At 39.2% G+C, this 17702-nt stretch overlaps 1 protein-coding gene across 2 annotated transcripts in view; it reads left to right on the top strand.

Annotated features, from left to right (window-relative positions):
• The window catches only part of LOC124166770 (bifunctional glutamate/proline--tRNA ligase), a 136770-nt gene that overhangs the window by 58956 nt on the left and 60112 nt on the right, over window positions 1–17702 (top strand). For both annotated transcript variants that reach the window (XM_046544449.1, XM_046544450.1), the window contains exons 16-21: window positions 42–175; window positions 1852–1915; window positions 4615–4784; window positions 6502–6565; window positions 9808–9911; window positions 12726–12771. In XM_046544449.1, coding sequence (XP_046400405.1) covers window positions 42–175; window positions 1852–1915; window positions 4615–4784; window positions 6502–6565; window positions 9808–9911; window positions 12726–12771 — 582 coding nt within the window. The remainder of the gene's footprint in view (window positions 1–41; window positions 176–1851; window positions 1916–4614; window positions 4785–6501; window positions 6566–9807; window positions 9912–12725; window positions 12772–17702) is intronic.

Here is a 17702-nt window from a genome sequence, read left to right as displayed (position 1 = left end):
TTGTGTATTTGACCTATGTTTGTTGATGTATTGGTCAACAGGGAAAGAATGGAAACCTGAAGAAGCAAAACAGACTAAGCCAGCTGCTGCTCCCTTGTCCAATTCCGGGTTGCACGAGATGATAGTTGCTCAAGGTGACAAGGTCAGGAAGCTTAAATCTGAGAAAGCTGACAAGGCAAGTGAAACTTCTAATGTCAGTGTTGTAACAATCCTTCAAATGTTGTTCATCTCTAGCCTGCTGTTAACTCCTAAATCTTGTGGACACAATTTAGGGTACAATTTGAAGAATGTAGTGAGGAAAGGATAAACTTATTAACCTAGTGTATCATTAGTTTCCTTGTTTAAGTCTTCCATATTTTAGACTGCATTATAATTTCAGAAGACCCGTTGTACTGAAAGGCAAGATTTGGTGGGACAACATTTGGAATCAATATTGAACTGTTTACCACTTATATTGTTTAAAGCCACTAAGCAAAGTGTTGTGATGTATAGTGTTTTCCATGTTTAGTTGACAGTACGAGCCTTATGGAGAACAATGTTTCCAAGCTTCCGCTTTCCTCTGCCGGTAGGTGTACTGAAAGCGTATGAACCACTCATAATAGGGTGCCAAAATGGTGTAGTTCAGAAAGGAGTTTAGGATTGCATGAAAGACAGCATAAATTAAGAAATGCTTGGAAAAATGCCATGATGATCTACCAATACAATGGAGCCTTCGTTTAGGTATACAAGGCGTGAAATCAAACCAGCCCTCGTAACATTCAGCATCAACTTCGTCATGCCCATCCATTGAGTTCTTCTAGCATGGAAACAAATGCGATGTTCCTTGTATGAGCCCTTGTATGAGCCCTTGTATGACCCCCTTTTTCTGTCCATGCATTGGCAATAGCAAATTGTCCTTCTCGGGAAGTAGGGACCAAATGCCCAGCACTAATTGTATGTCCAGCAAGGATAGCCTGATGTGGAGTTTCTATTTTTTGTTGTGGCAAGTCTATTTTTTCCACTGATTTTCCAACATTAATCCAGTTTCGTCTGTGAATACAATGGTCCTCCGTTCCTGACAATATTTTTTAGCTGACTAAAGTAATTAGCCGCCAGCGAATAATATCATTCCTGTCGATAAGGATGCTTCTTTTTCTCCTGCATTCGTACCTGAAGCCTATGTCATTAAAAAGATGATAGAATGTTGTCCTTTTGAAAAGTGAAAGATCACTGTCCGTAGTTACTGAGCTTAAGATTGATTTTTAAGTCGAAGGAGTATTTTCCAGGAAAGATTCATTTACCTTAAGTCTTTAAATTAGGAACATAAAATAGTATTAATTGTACAACTAAGTTCTCAGTAATGAAACACTGACTTGCAATTTTCCACAAAAATAAAATTTAATTCGACGCGAGTTTCGATGTTACTACATCATTTTCAAGGTACAACTCAGAGAAGAGAAATGGGGTGGAAAGTCCTCAAGGAGGATTTGAGTGATGGCTTTTTTGAGGTATTAGATGACAATTTAGTCAAAGAATGTTAACTCAGCAGTGGAACATGCTTATTGTGGGTGTAATCACGGTGTCAGTCTATTCTGTGATATGTATTATTTCTCTGAAAGTGAGATGCAATAGGTTCAATCATAACCAATAGTTTTTATGTATGTGTTTGGAAAGCATTTCATTCAAAGAATTTTTTAAAGTTTTTTTTATCAATGTCAGTGGGATGTATTAATTTTTCTTTGATGTCTTAGCTGGTTTCAATTTTTTATTTACACATTAGAAAGTTGTTATTGGTATCAATTGTAGTTTTGATGTCTTAATTATGTGATTTAATCACAATTATTGCTATTTCTTGTTGTATTTCCTCTGCAGGCTGCCATTGACACTGCGGTGAAGGAACTGCTAAATCTCAAAGCAAAATTCAAGGAAGCCATGGGTATGTCTTATGTTCTCTTTCAATATATAGTTTTCCTGGCTTTCGCCCCCTTCCCTTCGAAGGCAGAGTACTTTGAATTTGGAATGGTCGACGGCCAATAATTACAGTAAAGACAATCTTGGGTCGGCCCTTTGCTTTTTACAGACATTTTTTTGGCCATACATGGCAGTTTCACTCTTCAGCTTTCTTCTTGCTTGCATTCTTCTTCAAACTTGGCAGTTGAACTTAATGCTGAAAAGGTAATCATTTTATTGTGTCTAAGTGTTTTTATGTCTGTGAGTGAGTGTCCCTCTTCGGCTTTGGGTCACGTCTTGCATGGGAGTGCCCTCAAATGCAACATATGTAGCAATGTTATTATGGGACTTAAAAATTGAATGAGAGTAGACACCTACCTCCAATGACCCATGCTCTAACTATGTAACTATTTAATCACAATTATTTCTAAAGAGAAAATTTGGAAAACCAAGAAGAGAGGTCATAATTGTTGGAGTGTTTGATTTTCCTTGTTACTGCAGTTCATATTGATATCACATAAGTTGTCTTTTTGGATTATCACCTTCTTTTGTTTGAAAATTACAGTAGCCTATTGATATTGCTTTGTATTTGCTTGGTTGTTTATGTTAGGTATGATACCTACAGGGCAGAGGGAATGGAGGAAACTTGATGCTCTGACTTGGCGAAGGCTATGAGTTCTAAAAAGCATGATCCACAGGCATTAATTTTGGCGTTCCTTTTTCAGATCGTAGCTTTAGTAAAGAGGAGTGGAGCAGAATGGATGAGAAGAACAATAATTTCAATTATAAATATGTTCATTGTAAATCATGGGGCGATCACCATGGTATTTGGTGGTGAAAATTAAAAAGTGCTAATCATCGTGATAGGAAAGGTTTTTAAGGTGAATTGAGTATTGAGTTTCAATAGTTTGCTCTCGACTTGCATATGTATTTACACACTATTCAATGCAGGCCCGATTTTCATGGAAGTCGTCAGAATCAGTCGGTAAAAAATGTTTTACTTAATTTGTGTTTCGTGCAGTATACTGCAGTAGTCCTTATTCATGTTAATATATGATTTGAGTAAATTTTTTAAATTATATTCACAAAAATTGCGAAGCTTAAAAAAATGAGCGTGTTAACTATATTTCAGCATGAGTACAAATGTTCACAAAGTTTGTATTGAAGCTATATGTGTCGTTTAGCACTGGGTTTTGGTCATTGGTATCAGGGATGATCATAAGTAAAAGAAAAGACAATTACTGTGGAATGGGGCTGCACTACCCCGAGTTATGAAATCAACATGTAACGACACGTCCCAGATCAAATGAAGCAAATTTTTTTCAACGACCATAACTTATCCTGGACTAACGATAAAATATGGTTTTGTTATGTTTTTGTAATATTACGTCCATGGCACGCAAAGTGTTAAAGGCTCATAAATCCCTCGTTTCGCTGAGGCAACAGAAAACGTTAAGTAGGCAAAATTCCAGAAAACCTCCCTTTTACTAGATATTCGGTAGTTTAGAATTTGGGATTAGCGATCTTTTTCTGTCCCTTTATTTCAATCATCTTTATTGATGCGATGACGATTTTTCAAGTACCTACTTACTCCTTTTCTTATTATATTAGAAATGCTATAGTCACCTACATGTCACTTTTACAGAAAATATTTTAAAATTTCATCAAGACCACTGAAATTTGCGTAAAAATGGAAGCACTAATGTCCCTAATAATATTCCGTGTGGGAATGCTTTTAAGTTGATGTATATAATAATTTTCTTAAAAGATTTCACTAAAACAATTGTCATCCTCTCATTACTTATTTTTTTTATTACCCATTTTTTAGCTGATTCCTGAAAAGTACCGTATAAGCTTGTGTAAGAGGCGCACACGTGTAAGAGGCGCACCCCTATTTTGAGCGTCGGAGCTATGAAGAAAAAAATTTTGCGGCATTTTTTTTATACTATCGCGCGGTGTTGCAGACATACGCCTGGAATTTCGACAATTATCGAACTTTCCTCTTTCAATATTAATTAAAAGAGGAAATTTTGATAATTGCGGCGGTAATAGCGGCACAAGAGGGAGTAGAAAGAATTCCGATCCTCTCTTCGCATACGCTGTTGCTCTACGACGCTTGTCCTATTCTCGAACAATTTTGTTTAAATGCTCTTGCAGGAGTATTGAAATAGAATTGCAGCCGTGGAAAATTTTAAGGCAAAACACAGGCATATAGCATGAACCTTCCCAAGAGCTTGGAGAACAATCGGGGCAATCTCAGCGCCGTAGGATAATAACCACGTCGTAGATTTAACGGAACCACACTCGGCCCTCCATCGGCCAATGTCTCTGCCGTTTTTTTTCCTTTCCGAGACCCCACAGGAAAATAGGAAAACATCAAGATACAAGGAAACAATCGAAACGTGTTTCATCCCTACCCCGTCTCACCAACTGACCTTGATCGATCTCCCAGTTTCTGAAGGCCAAATGCCTAAGACCTGAAAAAAATGGCAGGTCCTCATTTAGTGTTTTTCCACATTCATCTTAAAGCTTAGAGCGTCATTCCTTCTACTAGACTATCCATTTGATTACTGTTAAAACAAATATCCGAGTTGTATTATATGTAAAAGTTTGTTGTAGAATTTTTCCAATTTCCTCTCTACAGGAAGTATTTAAAACACCAATACCAAAACAATTGCTTTTCAGGCATTGATTGGAAGCCAGACATGAAGCCTGTGATGATGCCTGGGGCAGTGACGAGTGGGGCTCAGAGTGCAGCCGCAGCTGCTTCTGAGAATGCAGTCAATGATGCACACAACAAAATTGTCGAGCAAGGTGACAAAGTGAGAAATCTTAAGGCAGAGAAGGCTTCTAAAGTGAGTGGAGTTAAATTCTTTGGATAAGATTTCTGTTAATTAGTAAAGGGTTGTGTTGTCTGGCAATATATTTTGGTGCTTGGTCCTGGAGTTCAGTCTATAGGCAACTAAATCCCTGTTATTACGTCAGAAGTGCATTCTGGCATGTGTGTTCCTCCATATGTGTTGCAATCCAGCCTCCTGTCAGATTGTCGTGTCCTTCGGAGTTGGTTCACGACACAAAGGGTGTAGTCATCGCATTCCGAGAGTCAGTGTACGGCAATAACTATGCAAGCATGGGTGACTGGGCTTGAGTGGCAAAGTGGCAAACCCATGTTCACCTAAAATAGAAAGCGTAATGAACGTAAATAAACTCATATGAAAACAATACGTGCAAGAGAGTTTTTGATAAATGCCTTTCTTGTTGAAAGATGACATCAAAGGCTGCTTCTGATGCGATGACTTTTCACCAGCTGCCGTGATATCCAGGAAGATGTCTCGTTTGAAAGCGGCCTGAATTTCACGGCGACTTGCCATGAACGGCGGCCGGCTAAGGGTCGTGGCATCTGAAAGTAGCCTCAAGGTAACACTGTGTATTTCATGCCATAGACTGCAAACTGCTGGACTGGATTGAAATGGGTGCCTTGGTGACCGTCAACAACACTGTGCCATAAACTGCGCGATTCGAATCGTTTGAAGACATCCATTGAGACCAATGGTTATTTGGAAGCATGGCGCGGTGCCGTTGACGATGGCCGGAGCAAAGCCAGCTCGTCTGAAAACGGCAAAAAGCGGCGGCGCACCAGTCAAAGACGAAGGGATATTTTCTCAGGATATTTGTTATCTCCCTGTTAGCAATTCGAATTCATCTGCTTATCTCGTGAGAACTTCCACAGATGGACTGAAAGTAATTGAAGAAGAAAATCCGGCGGAGAAGCGCATGTATTTTATGAAACACCTGGGATTGTCCGCTAGTACTTGACAGTAGGAGTGGGGGTAAAGCGAGCCACCTGTTGAAAATAAGAAGTTGGATGAAAATATGAAGTTGGATGGATAGTGCTCAAAGATTGGGAATAAGACCCTTGCCACCACCTTCTGCATCGATTGCCCTGAAGAACCTGGCCTCAGTTTGGACCCTTGCTGCCAAGATCATCATTGGCGATCCCTCCCCTCTGTCATCGTAAAATAGTGCAATGTTGTAAAAAAGTTGTATTTACATTTTTAATATGTTGTGATTTAAATTGTAAACGTGGAGGGAATTCCTCTGGGACTTTAGGTTTCCTCTCATCATCACACTCCTTCAAGTGTTCTCTGCCACTTCACTATTTCATTTGTCAGGCGAATACAGTTAGTATTTGAGCCAACATTTTTTATGAAGCAATTTGCTGCATCTCGTAAGATTAAATGTAAATGATAATGCAATACAAAATTTGGATGACAAGATAACCTTGGAAATTGGACCAAATTATGCGATGAGCAAAGATCTGTTACAGGTGGCATTTTTTTAATTCTAGGTGCAAGGTCAAAACATTTTTATGGGTTCTATCGTATTTGTCAGTTTTAAATTTTTCCTGGATATACACAATTACTTATAGCACTTATGAAAAAAGAACAATAAGTAGTATAAGTAATTGTGTATATCCAGGAAAAACTTATTATGGAATACCACAAAGTAAGCCAAGAGTTAGTGAATTTTGTTTGTCAGTTTTGTTTTTTGATATACTTGTGATTTTTTCAGGAGGCTATTGCTGTGGAAGTGCAAGAGTTGTTACGATTGAAGAAAGTGTTTAAAGACTTAACAGGTACAGTATATTCAAACAATGTAGTTTGTCAACTTTCTTAGGAGAGATGTCGTGGAACATAACTAATGATAATTTAAACAAAGATATTGTATTGTCCACAATTTATGGACGGAGTACTACACATGTTTCAATAGGGCTGTTCCCTCTTATTTTTTTAACTGTCTAAATCGAAAGATTATTACTCCTGGAGTACGCATTTCACACTTTTAGATTTTTAAATTACGATATCTATTCATCGCGTTTAAATGAAAAGTGAAAAATTTCAAGCGCGGGAAAACGGGACGCGTGATTGTATTCAAAAAATTTTTTTGCTCCTCTCAAGTGCCTATGGATTGTATCAGATTTTATGGGCAATGAACCAGCAACATTTTACCTTGCCTATTAGGCCACTCTTACCTCCAAAGGTTTTTGGCCTCACCATCAGCACCTTGCCACCTTTCTTGATCATCATTTGCATCTGCAGACGACTTCTGCTCCAATTCTTCTGATTTCTTCTACAATTCGGTCCTTGTAGCATAGTGGTGGCCGTCCCAAAAGTGGCTTTCTTCATGTTAATACAGTGGAACCTTGATCTGTCGTATTTCAGGGGGATGAATGAAAAAAACGATGAATGCGGGAAAACGATCGATGCGGGAATGTTTGTCCGGGTTGCCTATGTCCCAGGAACCGCTGGATTTTTGCGAATTATGATATTCATTAATGGATTCAAACAAGATTTCAGCTGATGAAAGGAATATTATTACTTTATCGAAACACTTAGGTCATATTGTTAATTCGAATTATATCTCTTTCAAGTATCCTAAATGAACCCCTGAATGCCTTGCTCAAAAATGTTTGCACTCCACTTGGAATTTTCACTGCTATTATGCATTTCTGTCTGATGTAAAAATTCTTATTTATCAAATGCCATTTCAAGTACACGTATTTATGAGAGAAATGTGCGTGTTATACCACTAACAACTGATTTCGCCATCGCAGTGATTGGTTATGAGATGGATCAAGAAGGCCAAAAATATTTTATTATTTGAAATGTTCCTTTCTGGCAATTAAACTTTTAATATGATTGAGGCAATGTGGCATTAATCATCAGCGGCACACCCACCTGATCCTTGGCTTCATCCCACTTCTTGTTTTCACCAGGAATCTCACTCTACCCCCACCCCTGCCATCATGTGCTAGTGGACATACCGAGGCGTCCTGCAATATTAACGTATTTCTAGCCCGGATTCTTTTCTTCATCATCAATTATTTTCAGTCCATCTTTTAATGTTCTCACTTGTGTCTTCGGAATTGCCATGGTCCGAATACGAATAAGAATAAAACTAATAGAAATGAAACCGGACTCCATTGAACCCACACGGAAAACACTCACTGGTTTTAAGTCAACCCACCCCGGAAAGTACGGAACCACTCGTACGAGGTGAAATTCGGCACTAATGCTATCGCATACAGCGTAAGCAGAGCTTACTTCAGAGGGTGAAGCATGACCATATGACTGCGTAATGAAATTTTTTATCCTATAGAGAAGGCAACTTACCCACTCATTTCTAACAATAGCGTAGCTCTAGATGAGCAGATGAATTCAGATTGCTAGTAGGGAGAAACAAAATATCCTGAGAAGACATCGCTTAGTTAGCAACTCATACAAGTGAGACTTGTAGCATTACTCGTAAATTGTAACCAGACGCCCTGTTTTCGAAAAAAAATCGCATCAACTGCCGTGAAGCTCACTATCAGCTGCGAGGATATCGATATTTGCCAGAAATCACCATCGTATTATTCCAACTATTTCCTTGCTTAAAATGCTTAAATAACGTTAGAAATACGTCGTGTTTTTGGTATCATTCTTTTTTGATTCCATGCACATCACTAATATCTCAATCTAATAAAAGTATAATACCGATTGCCGAAATTCATTTTTAGACACCTTTTGGGCTAATTGGTGATTCATGCAGCAGTTGACCTCCAGACAAAGGGATCTTTGAAGAGAGTCTGCTAAAAAAAAGTCAGCGGTTGAGAAAGGGGGAGGTGTGAAAAAGGTTTCTTTTGTTCTCAAGTAACTTGATGTTTTCTTTCGAAGCTAAGGTCGTCGTAATACGATCCCTGCTCGAGCTGGGACGTTTTTTTATTTCGGAGAAGAGGAAAGCTTTAAACGGGGTTGGCGAGTTGCTGAATGGAGGGGGATACCTGATCTTAGGAAATGCACTAATGTAACTATCCCACGGAACTCTGCTTCTCCCTATCGCATTTCAATCTCCTGGGGAAGATTCAAACTATGTGTCTGTCGTTATTAGCCATAATTAACATGCTGTAAACTCTTCGTCTCATTTTTATCAAACGATAAATGCGGGAAAATTATACGACAGGACTGTGATCTTCAAACGATCAATGCGGGAAAACGATACTTCGGGGAACGATAGATGCGGGAAAAAATTACATTGTCTTTATGGAACTTAATTTGGGACCAGGAGCGGCGAACAATGAATGCAGGAAAATGATGAATGCGGGAACGATAAATCGGGGTTCCACTGTACTTCTTTCTTTCATAATTGTGGTCTTTTCTAATACATGGGCTGCCCACCTGAGTCTTCTACTATTGATTGCCGTTTGATATTCTGTGAATATTGGAAAGAAATACTTAATATTTTGCTTTATGAGGGACTAAGTATTTATTTTGCTGTGAAAGTGGGGAGTGGGTGTTTATTGGGTTGTGCCCTTGGCTGGTGGTGGTGGTGTCCTGGGTTCAAATCACAGGTTAAGAGTTCAGACGGCCCCTGAAAAAATCCATCAAGTGTGAGGTGGCTGAGGGGAAGGAACTGGCCCTTAATGTGCGTGTGGCAATGCTTGAGATGCCACCCACCATCCTCACCTATCCAAGCCATCCTTCGTGTTGAATCAGTGAGTGAGTTGGTTCCAAAAGTGTGTGAGTATTGATGAAAGATGAGACAAATGCCTCCTGATTGTCCAACTTTTGAAAGAGTTCTTTTTTAATCCATGCAGAATGGTATCTATTGTGCCATGGCACATTGTTTTAGCTGTCTCCTTAATTTACGCTTCTGTGGCATTTTGTTTTGGAACACTCGTATAATTGGTTGCACGGAATTGTTTCATGCTCTGAATGATGGCCTGAAATGACCATAATTGCAAAAAGTTCACCCTATTGTGATATATGTGATACATTTAACTCTCTTTGATATCATGCCCAATCAATGCAATACAGTGAGATGCACTATGTTTTTCAGGCAAGGATTGGAAGCCCGACGTGACTTCAGTGTCTTCAGGTCCTCCAGCCAATGTGAGCAATCCCACTGCCCCTCAACAACAAAAAGCCAAAAAATCCATCAAGGTACGCCCACAAACGTAGAGATTTAATGCCCCTCAACGATTTGATCTTTGGATTTTACTTATTTACAGTGAAATCTTCCAAAATCATTGGCACGTTAAAGTACAGTTGAGGACCTCAAATCCGGAAAGCGTGGGACCAAAGGATTTCTGGTCTTGAGGGCCTTTACAAAAGTATTTCCCATTATTTTTATTAACTCCTCTTTGATTTAAAGTAGGACAGGTGAATTCTCCATTTCTCATGTAATCAAGGGTGAAGAGTGAAGCTGACTACTTGTTCTATCAATCGTATATTTCCTATTTAGCGAAGGGTGTGCGTGCGGTCACTCCTGACACATCTACGTAGATGCTCATCTAGCAAAGTAAGCGGTGAGCACGCAGACTCAGCATTCTTCTTACTTCGGTATAATTCACTGATTGATGTCAGAATGTACAGTTGTCATGCAAGACAATGCCACCAATACTTGAATTAACCAACACTCGTAAGCCAGCACCAAACATGCATCATTCAATGAATGTCGATCACCAATCAACCATTCATTGGCATAGCAAAGCTCGTCTTGGCATTCAGACATGTGGACATTCATCGCCTTTGATGGATTCAAGTGCACTACGTTGAAGGAGGCAAAAAAACTTGCCGAATAAGTTGTCAAATCACGACCGTAGCTTCCGCAGCATGAGCTATATGTGCTTAATACTGAATGAGATCCAGCAGTAAATACATCTTTTTCTTCATGCTCAATAACTTTTGTTGATAGCATTCGCTAGCAGACATTGTGATACCTATCGATACCTTCCTTAGTCGGACAGTAAATCTGTGCAAATGCTTCTATATTTAGTCAATTAATTAATTTATAGATGCGTTCAGGCTCTCGTGCTTAATATTTGAGATCCCTACGTGTCCCTGCCTATGTTGTTAGCGTGTGTTCATAGCGTGTGCTAACTTCCTACTCGTCGCAGAACAAGGCTCGGAGAGTGGTGCCACAGGGTGGCAAGTCGATACACTACGCAGAGGAATTTTCAAACATTCCAGATTTCTAGTTTTCTGGAATATGGATTTGAGGTCCTCAACTGTTTGGTTTTGCTAGCTGTTTATCGATTAACCTAATTACAGTAAAAATTCCGTACAACAAACCCCTAAATTTTAAGGAAACCTTCGTAATTCGAAGTCATCTGTTCCAGGACCCATGCACACTAAAAAAACTCCCGTAAAGAGCCTCTCTACTTACAAAAAACTCCCTACAGTGAAGTCTGTGGTTTGGCCCAAAACATAGAAAGTGCCCCTCTTAAACAAGCTATTGAGCTAAAAAATGCAGTATTTTTCATTTTCAGTTAATTCTTTCTGTAAAAAGCAGTACTTAGAACTGCAGCGGAGGATAGCACAGCATAATCATTCTAATCCAAGCCTCAATGGGCTCACATCTGAGACGTACGGAGAGGAGGGTGTGGAGGAAACTTGATGCTGTGGCTCAATGAAAGCCATACTCAGCTCTGATGATTCCTACTGTGAGAAATGTGCTAGGGGGGAAGGCAAAGCTTCACTGCATGCGGCTCCATCTATGGCTTGGCTCTGTCTATTGTGTTGTCTCTGTCTGCTGCATCAACGAATTGGAGATGGTTAAATGGGGGAGGAATGATTAACGTTTCCATAATGGGGGGGGGGGGGGGGAGGGAAGGGGTTAGTGGTTTTGTGAATCTGTGCCGTAGTTACTTTTGACGTGGTTTTTGTCCTACAGTGCTGAGCTTACCCATATGGTTGTTCAATCTCTTGGGAAGATACACACTATGTGCCAGTTGTATTTTGCCTTTACATTTTCCACAGCTGAAATTCTGATTTGTATGGAGCTGCGAGAGCTTTTGAGCAAAATGATTCATGAGGACGTCTAGCATTGCAGTGTATTGGTACATACGAAGAGATAATCGGAACACTTGTCCACTCTAATGAGGCATTGCATTCATTCTCTGAAGCATAAAATGAAGTAAGGAAGCTCACCATCTTAAATCAGTTAAATCAGTAATTGGAGTGAATTCCAGAAAGTCCTCTCTAAGAATATGCATATCCAAGTAAAAAAATAAAACTTTGTAAGGTCCACTATTATTTTAATATGGGCACGACCCGGGTTTCATAACGTTTCATGTGAGGATCCTCACAGGAAAAACCCTCGTCCCAAATCAAGGCTGCCCCTTCCATTCCATGCTTAACCCCCACCCCCGCCCTCTCAACCAATCCTTTCCCTTCCGATAGATGTCCTCAACGTCATACGTGTGTATAAATATAAGATGCATGCGAGATCAGTCACCTGAAGGTGTAACCACGTTATGAAACCCGGGTCGTGCCCATGTTAACATAATAGTGGACCTTACAAAGTTTTCTTTTTTTTGCTTCCAGTATGAAGAGGTTTCACAAAGTAAAGCCTGAAGTTATCAGTTGTATCAGTGCATATCCAAGTCCGCATGTCAAACACAAAGAGAAGCCTGCTCTATCCCACTGATATCTGCAGTCTTATTGAGTAAAACTTGGAATATATTTTCATTTGTTCACTTTTTTGATTAGTTTACTGAGAATAATGGTATTGTGTATAGGATTCTATGATTTCATATGGTATGGTGGGGCTCGTGCACTTTCGATCTCTTTTTCAATGGACTCTCTGCAACTACACTAACTCAGTGTCTACATTAGTATTGAAAGTTCCCTTTGTTATGATCTGGCTGTTCCACTTAATCTATTTTACTGTAATGCCTACTTCCCTTTGAGCAAGTTCTATTATATGTATGGCAAAACATATTACATAGAATGTGTATCTCATTTTTCTTGCAGGAAACGGATTCTGTGGAAGTAAAAGAAAAGGATACTGTCAAAGAAGGTAAATTCCTCTCCAGATCAGTAGCATTTACTTCTTAAATTTTGTTGCATGACGCTGACATTCTCATTTTGTGTCATAAGAGTCGCCCATGTCATAAAGTATTACAAGAATGGTGAATGAAAATGTTGAAAATATTAGTAGAACTTCAGTAAAGGACTGTAAATTGATGACATTTGGCTAATATTTGTATCTACACTGGCATGAGTTGACGCAAGAAAACATTGGTTCTTGATTTTGGGATCAGATTCATAGGGTGTCAGTGAGGTTGTGTTTTTGTCAATCTGCTGTAAACATGCATGCAGATAATAAGATTTGTTAATCATGTGAATCAAATTCAAAAGGAAACTCACGTGTCCCATGATTTGAGATTTGAATAATTTTTCTTGCTGTAATTCGTGAATAGAATCTAATTTCCTCCAATCATGCACAATTTTGTACTCGCTTCATTATTGTTGATGCGAACCCAAACCTGTTGTTTACATCATTATTTCCTTTGCTCCCCTCATGAGAACCAAATCGGAAAGTGCAGATACACTTTGAGAATATTTAATAAATACTAGGCTTTGCTCAACAAAATGCATTAAATTGCCTTGTTAATATTTTTCAGACATTGTTCAGGAAGGCTGTCATTTGCAATTTATGTGCATCAATGGTAAAACAATAATTCAGGTGGCAATAGCATTAGGATTAATCACCGTATTTGTCTGAATATAGTCCCCCCTTTTTTTTCAAAAATGCCCGTGGTCAAGGGGGGACTATATTCAAACCCATTTTTTTAATTTTTTCCCGAAACTCAAGCGTCAAAATTAGGGGGGGAGGGGGCTATATTCAGAGGGGGAGTATATTCGGAGGAATACGGTATTGTAAGTCTTGTTTTCGCGAATCCAGCCAAGGGAGTCACCACCTGATGGAGAACGCTTGAAGCAGAGGAACAATGGTCATTACGTAGCGGTGCTGTGAGGAATAGTGTATGAGGATGGGACCTTTACACTGTTTTATTGACTAGTTACAGGGTGATACATACTTTTTGGTTTCAAAGCATTCATTAGTGCTACTTGAGGTTAAATTTTATTTAATTCTGTGATCCTATGGCAATAACTGGAGCACTAGTGGAATAGTTTCAAAGTGAGGCGATACGATGGCTGTTGTTCCAGCACTTAGGTAGGAGCAGAAAGCTGTTGTTTTGAACGATTTTGATGGAGATATGTTGGTTTTTCATGCTGTACAAATTAATATAGTGTACTTTCAATTGAAAATTGTTCATGTGTCAGCTGACGCAGAGCAAAAGTAGAAAAATAGCTGATATCCAGTGCATCAAAGTATCTGATATTCTGATATATGTGATCGCGGAACATTTTTTGTAAAGGTGCTGAATATAGACCTAAAGATTGACGTTAAGTATCAAAAGCAAGGAGGATGAATGGACTCATTCCTTGGATTCCATATTGTCACCTCCATGATAAAGAACTGTCCATGATACGTGTTCTACATGTATATCATTGTCAATGGAATTCTGCCATCAAGTAGGTACAAACTGGAATGTTTTTTCTACCTTCACAATCAACACACTTTGATAGGCAGCATATGCTACTGTACCATTGAAGGAACGATTTAACAGTGTATCATGATGTAAATTAGTAATACAGTGGAACCTCGATCTATCGTTTTTCAGGGCGATGGATGAAAAAAACGATGAATGCGGGAAAACGATCAATGCAGGAATGTTTGACCGGGTTGCCTATGTCCCAGAAAACACTGGGTTTTTTGAGAATTATGGATTCAAACATTCATTAATTATTCAAGCATTATTCATTAATGGATTCAAACAAGATTTCAGCTGATTACAGGAATATTATTTCTTTATCGAATTCCAAATCCTATGATTAAATTTTGTGTAAAACTAAGTACAGTGAAACCTTGATGTATCGTTTTCAAAGGGGATGGATGAAAAAAAGATGAATGTGGGAAAATGATCAATTCGGGAGTGTTTCGCTAGGTTGCCTATGTCCCAAACCGCTGGATTTTGGCGAGTAATTATGATATTCATTGAAGGATTCAAACAAGATTTTAGCTGATTACAGGATTATTAGTGCTTTATTGAAACACTTCGATCATATTGTTGATTCAACTTATATCTCTTTCAAATATCCTATAGGACACACCACCTTGCTAAAAAATGTTTGCACTCCACTTGGAATTTTCACTGCTATTATGGATTTCTGTCTGATGCAAAAATACTTATCCATCAAATGCCATTTCAAGTACACGTATTTACGAGAGAAATGTGCGTGCTATGCCTCAAACAACCGCTTTCGCCAACGCAGTGATCAAAAAGGCCAAAAATAGTTTATTATTTGAAATGTTCCTTTCTAGCAATTAAATTTTTAATGTGATTGAGGCAATGTTGCGTTGATCGTCAGCGGCGCGCCCACCTGACCCTCGGCTTCATCCCACTTCTTGTTTTCACCAGGTATCTCGCTCTACCCCCACCCCTACCGTAATGTGCTAGCGGACATACCAATATTCACGCGCTTCTAGCCCGGAATCTTTTCTTCATCTTCAATTATTTTCAGTCCATCTTTTACAAGTTCTCAGTTGTTTCTTCGGAAGGGCCGTGGTCCGAAGACGAATGAAAATAAAACTAATAAAAATGAAACCGGACTTTACTGAACCCACACGGAAAACACTCACTGGTTTTAAGTCAACCCACACTGGAAAATACGGAGCCACTCGTACGAGGAGAAGTTCGGAACTAATGCTATCACGTACGGTGTAAGCAGAGCTTACTGCAGAGGGTGAAGCATGACTATATGACTCCGCAGTGAAATTTTTTGCCCTATAGAGAAGGCAACTTACCCACTCATTTCTAACAATAAGTAGCGTAACTCTAGATGAGCAGATGAATTCAGATTCCTAGTAGGGAGAAACAAAATATCCTGAGAAGACATCGCTTCTTAAGCAACTCAGACGAGTTTTAAAAAAAAAATGCCGCATCAACTGCTGTGAAGCTCACTATCAGCTGCGAGGATATCGATATTCGCCAGAAATCACCATCGTATTATTCCAACTATTTCCTTGCTTAAAATGCTTAAATAACGTTAGAAATACGTCGTGTTTGATATCATTCTTTTTTGAACTATGTGCACATTTCTAATATTTCAATCTAATAAAAGTATAATGCCAATTGCCGAAATTCATTGTTAGACATCTTTTGGGCTAATTGGTGATTCATGCAGCAGTTGACCACCAGAAACTGGGAACTTTGAAGCAGGTAGCCTGAAAAAGGTCAATGGGTGAGAAAAGGGGGGGAGGGGGCGCGAAACACGTTTCTATTGCTCTCGTGTAGCTTGATATTTTCTTTCGAAGCTAAGGTCTTCGTAATACGATCACAGTGCGAGGTGGGACCGTTTTTTTTATTTTGGTGAAGAGGAAAGCATCAGAGGGGGGGAGGCGAGTGCTGAATGGCTGATAGTGGATCTTGGGAAATGCGCTAATGTAACTATCATCATTGGAAATAACACTACACTTGTTAACATTAAGAGTCGTGAGATAAGATCTGCACCATTCACAAATCCTGGAAATACAAATGTTCAATATTAGACAGTCATCATTGTTACAGATGGTGTAATAGTTACTGATCCTTTTTTTTTTAAACAAGAGGTAGCTTTAAATCCAATGTAATATTGGACCATTTGTGCCAGTGAGGCACAACTTAATGAAGTGCAACAAATCAAAATTTACCATATCAGAGCCTTTTGTGAAGTCCCTATAAATTACACCAGCTTGCATATTCATCTCGGGAATTATTCATAAAATTATTAAATATGGCTAAATTAGTAGTGGTGGACATAATTTATTTGAAACCTTGCTGTTCAGTAACTAGTATGTATGTCAACATGGGGGATAAAGAATTAAGAACTGTTGACTCAATGATTTTACCAAGAACAGCAAAGTGAATCAAGAGTAAAGATGCTTAATTAGTCCTTAACCTGCTCCCATCATGATCATCCCCTTAGCAGACTGCTCCGACTGTTCATTGACCATTTGAACTATGCCTCTATACTCTCTGAGTCCATAGGTGCTTAGAAGTTCTTCTTTTGACAAGCAGATGTCATGTGGACATCTTTTACTGGTGGGTCTATGCAAGCAACTACGCACGAATGCAACAAAAAATTTCAGCTAAATGAATGCTCATCACTGCCCCTAGAATGCTTAGTAGGCTTAGTAGCGAATCTTTAAGGTGCAGCATACCTTTGCGTTGCTTATGTCTCTCTCCTTCACATGAACTGTAAAATTACACGTAAAAACTGTTTTAAAGACGTGAGAATCAAACTTGAGTAGTATTCATGTGTGGTAAAGTATACACTATGATATTTGACAAAATTGACACCAAGGAACGGCAAAGGGAGCCAAGTCACAGTATAAAATACAAAAACGGTCAATTGACAGCTCTCGGTGATTCTAGCAGGGTACCCTCTCAACCGTGAATAAGCCGTGAATTTCGTCTACCGTGAAAAAACCTCGAAATAGCCGTGAATTTCGTCATATAACCTTAAAAATCTCTCAAACTTGATTGTAGATCCGCGATTGACGGATGAAAAGAGAAATCGATATGTCGATCATGTTTCAAGGCCAGCCACTCGCAGACACTGTCCACGCATTTACCTGCACACGTATATTCGAAGCGCAAATATTGGTCCGTGTGCCATGATGACACATTGACCTTAAGGCTATGATTGGAAGACCATTAGCCAAAGTGATCATTAACTCTGACGAGAAATCAGACACATCTTCACTTCCCTGCCACCACCCTCCATTTTCCCACTCACCACCTTCAGCCGGCCCTAAATTTTGCCAACGATAGGCGAGGTCATAAGAGCACTTTCATTGCTGCGTTTGCATTCCTGGCAATTATCGTGTTTGCATTATTT

The sequence above is a fragment of the Ischnura elegans genome, chromosome 10 (assembly GCF_921293095.1).
Source record: "Ischnura elegans chromosome 10, ioIscEleg1.1, whole genome shotgun sequence".
In the NCBI taxonomy this organism is placed as follows: domain Eukaryota; kingdom Metazoa; phylum Arthropoda; class Insecta; order Odonata; family Coenagrionidae; genus Ischnura; species Ischnura elegans.
The sequence above is the reverse complement of the archived record's forward strand: the minus strand, read 5'-3'. Positions and strand labels throughout refer to the sequence as shown.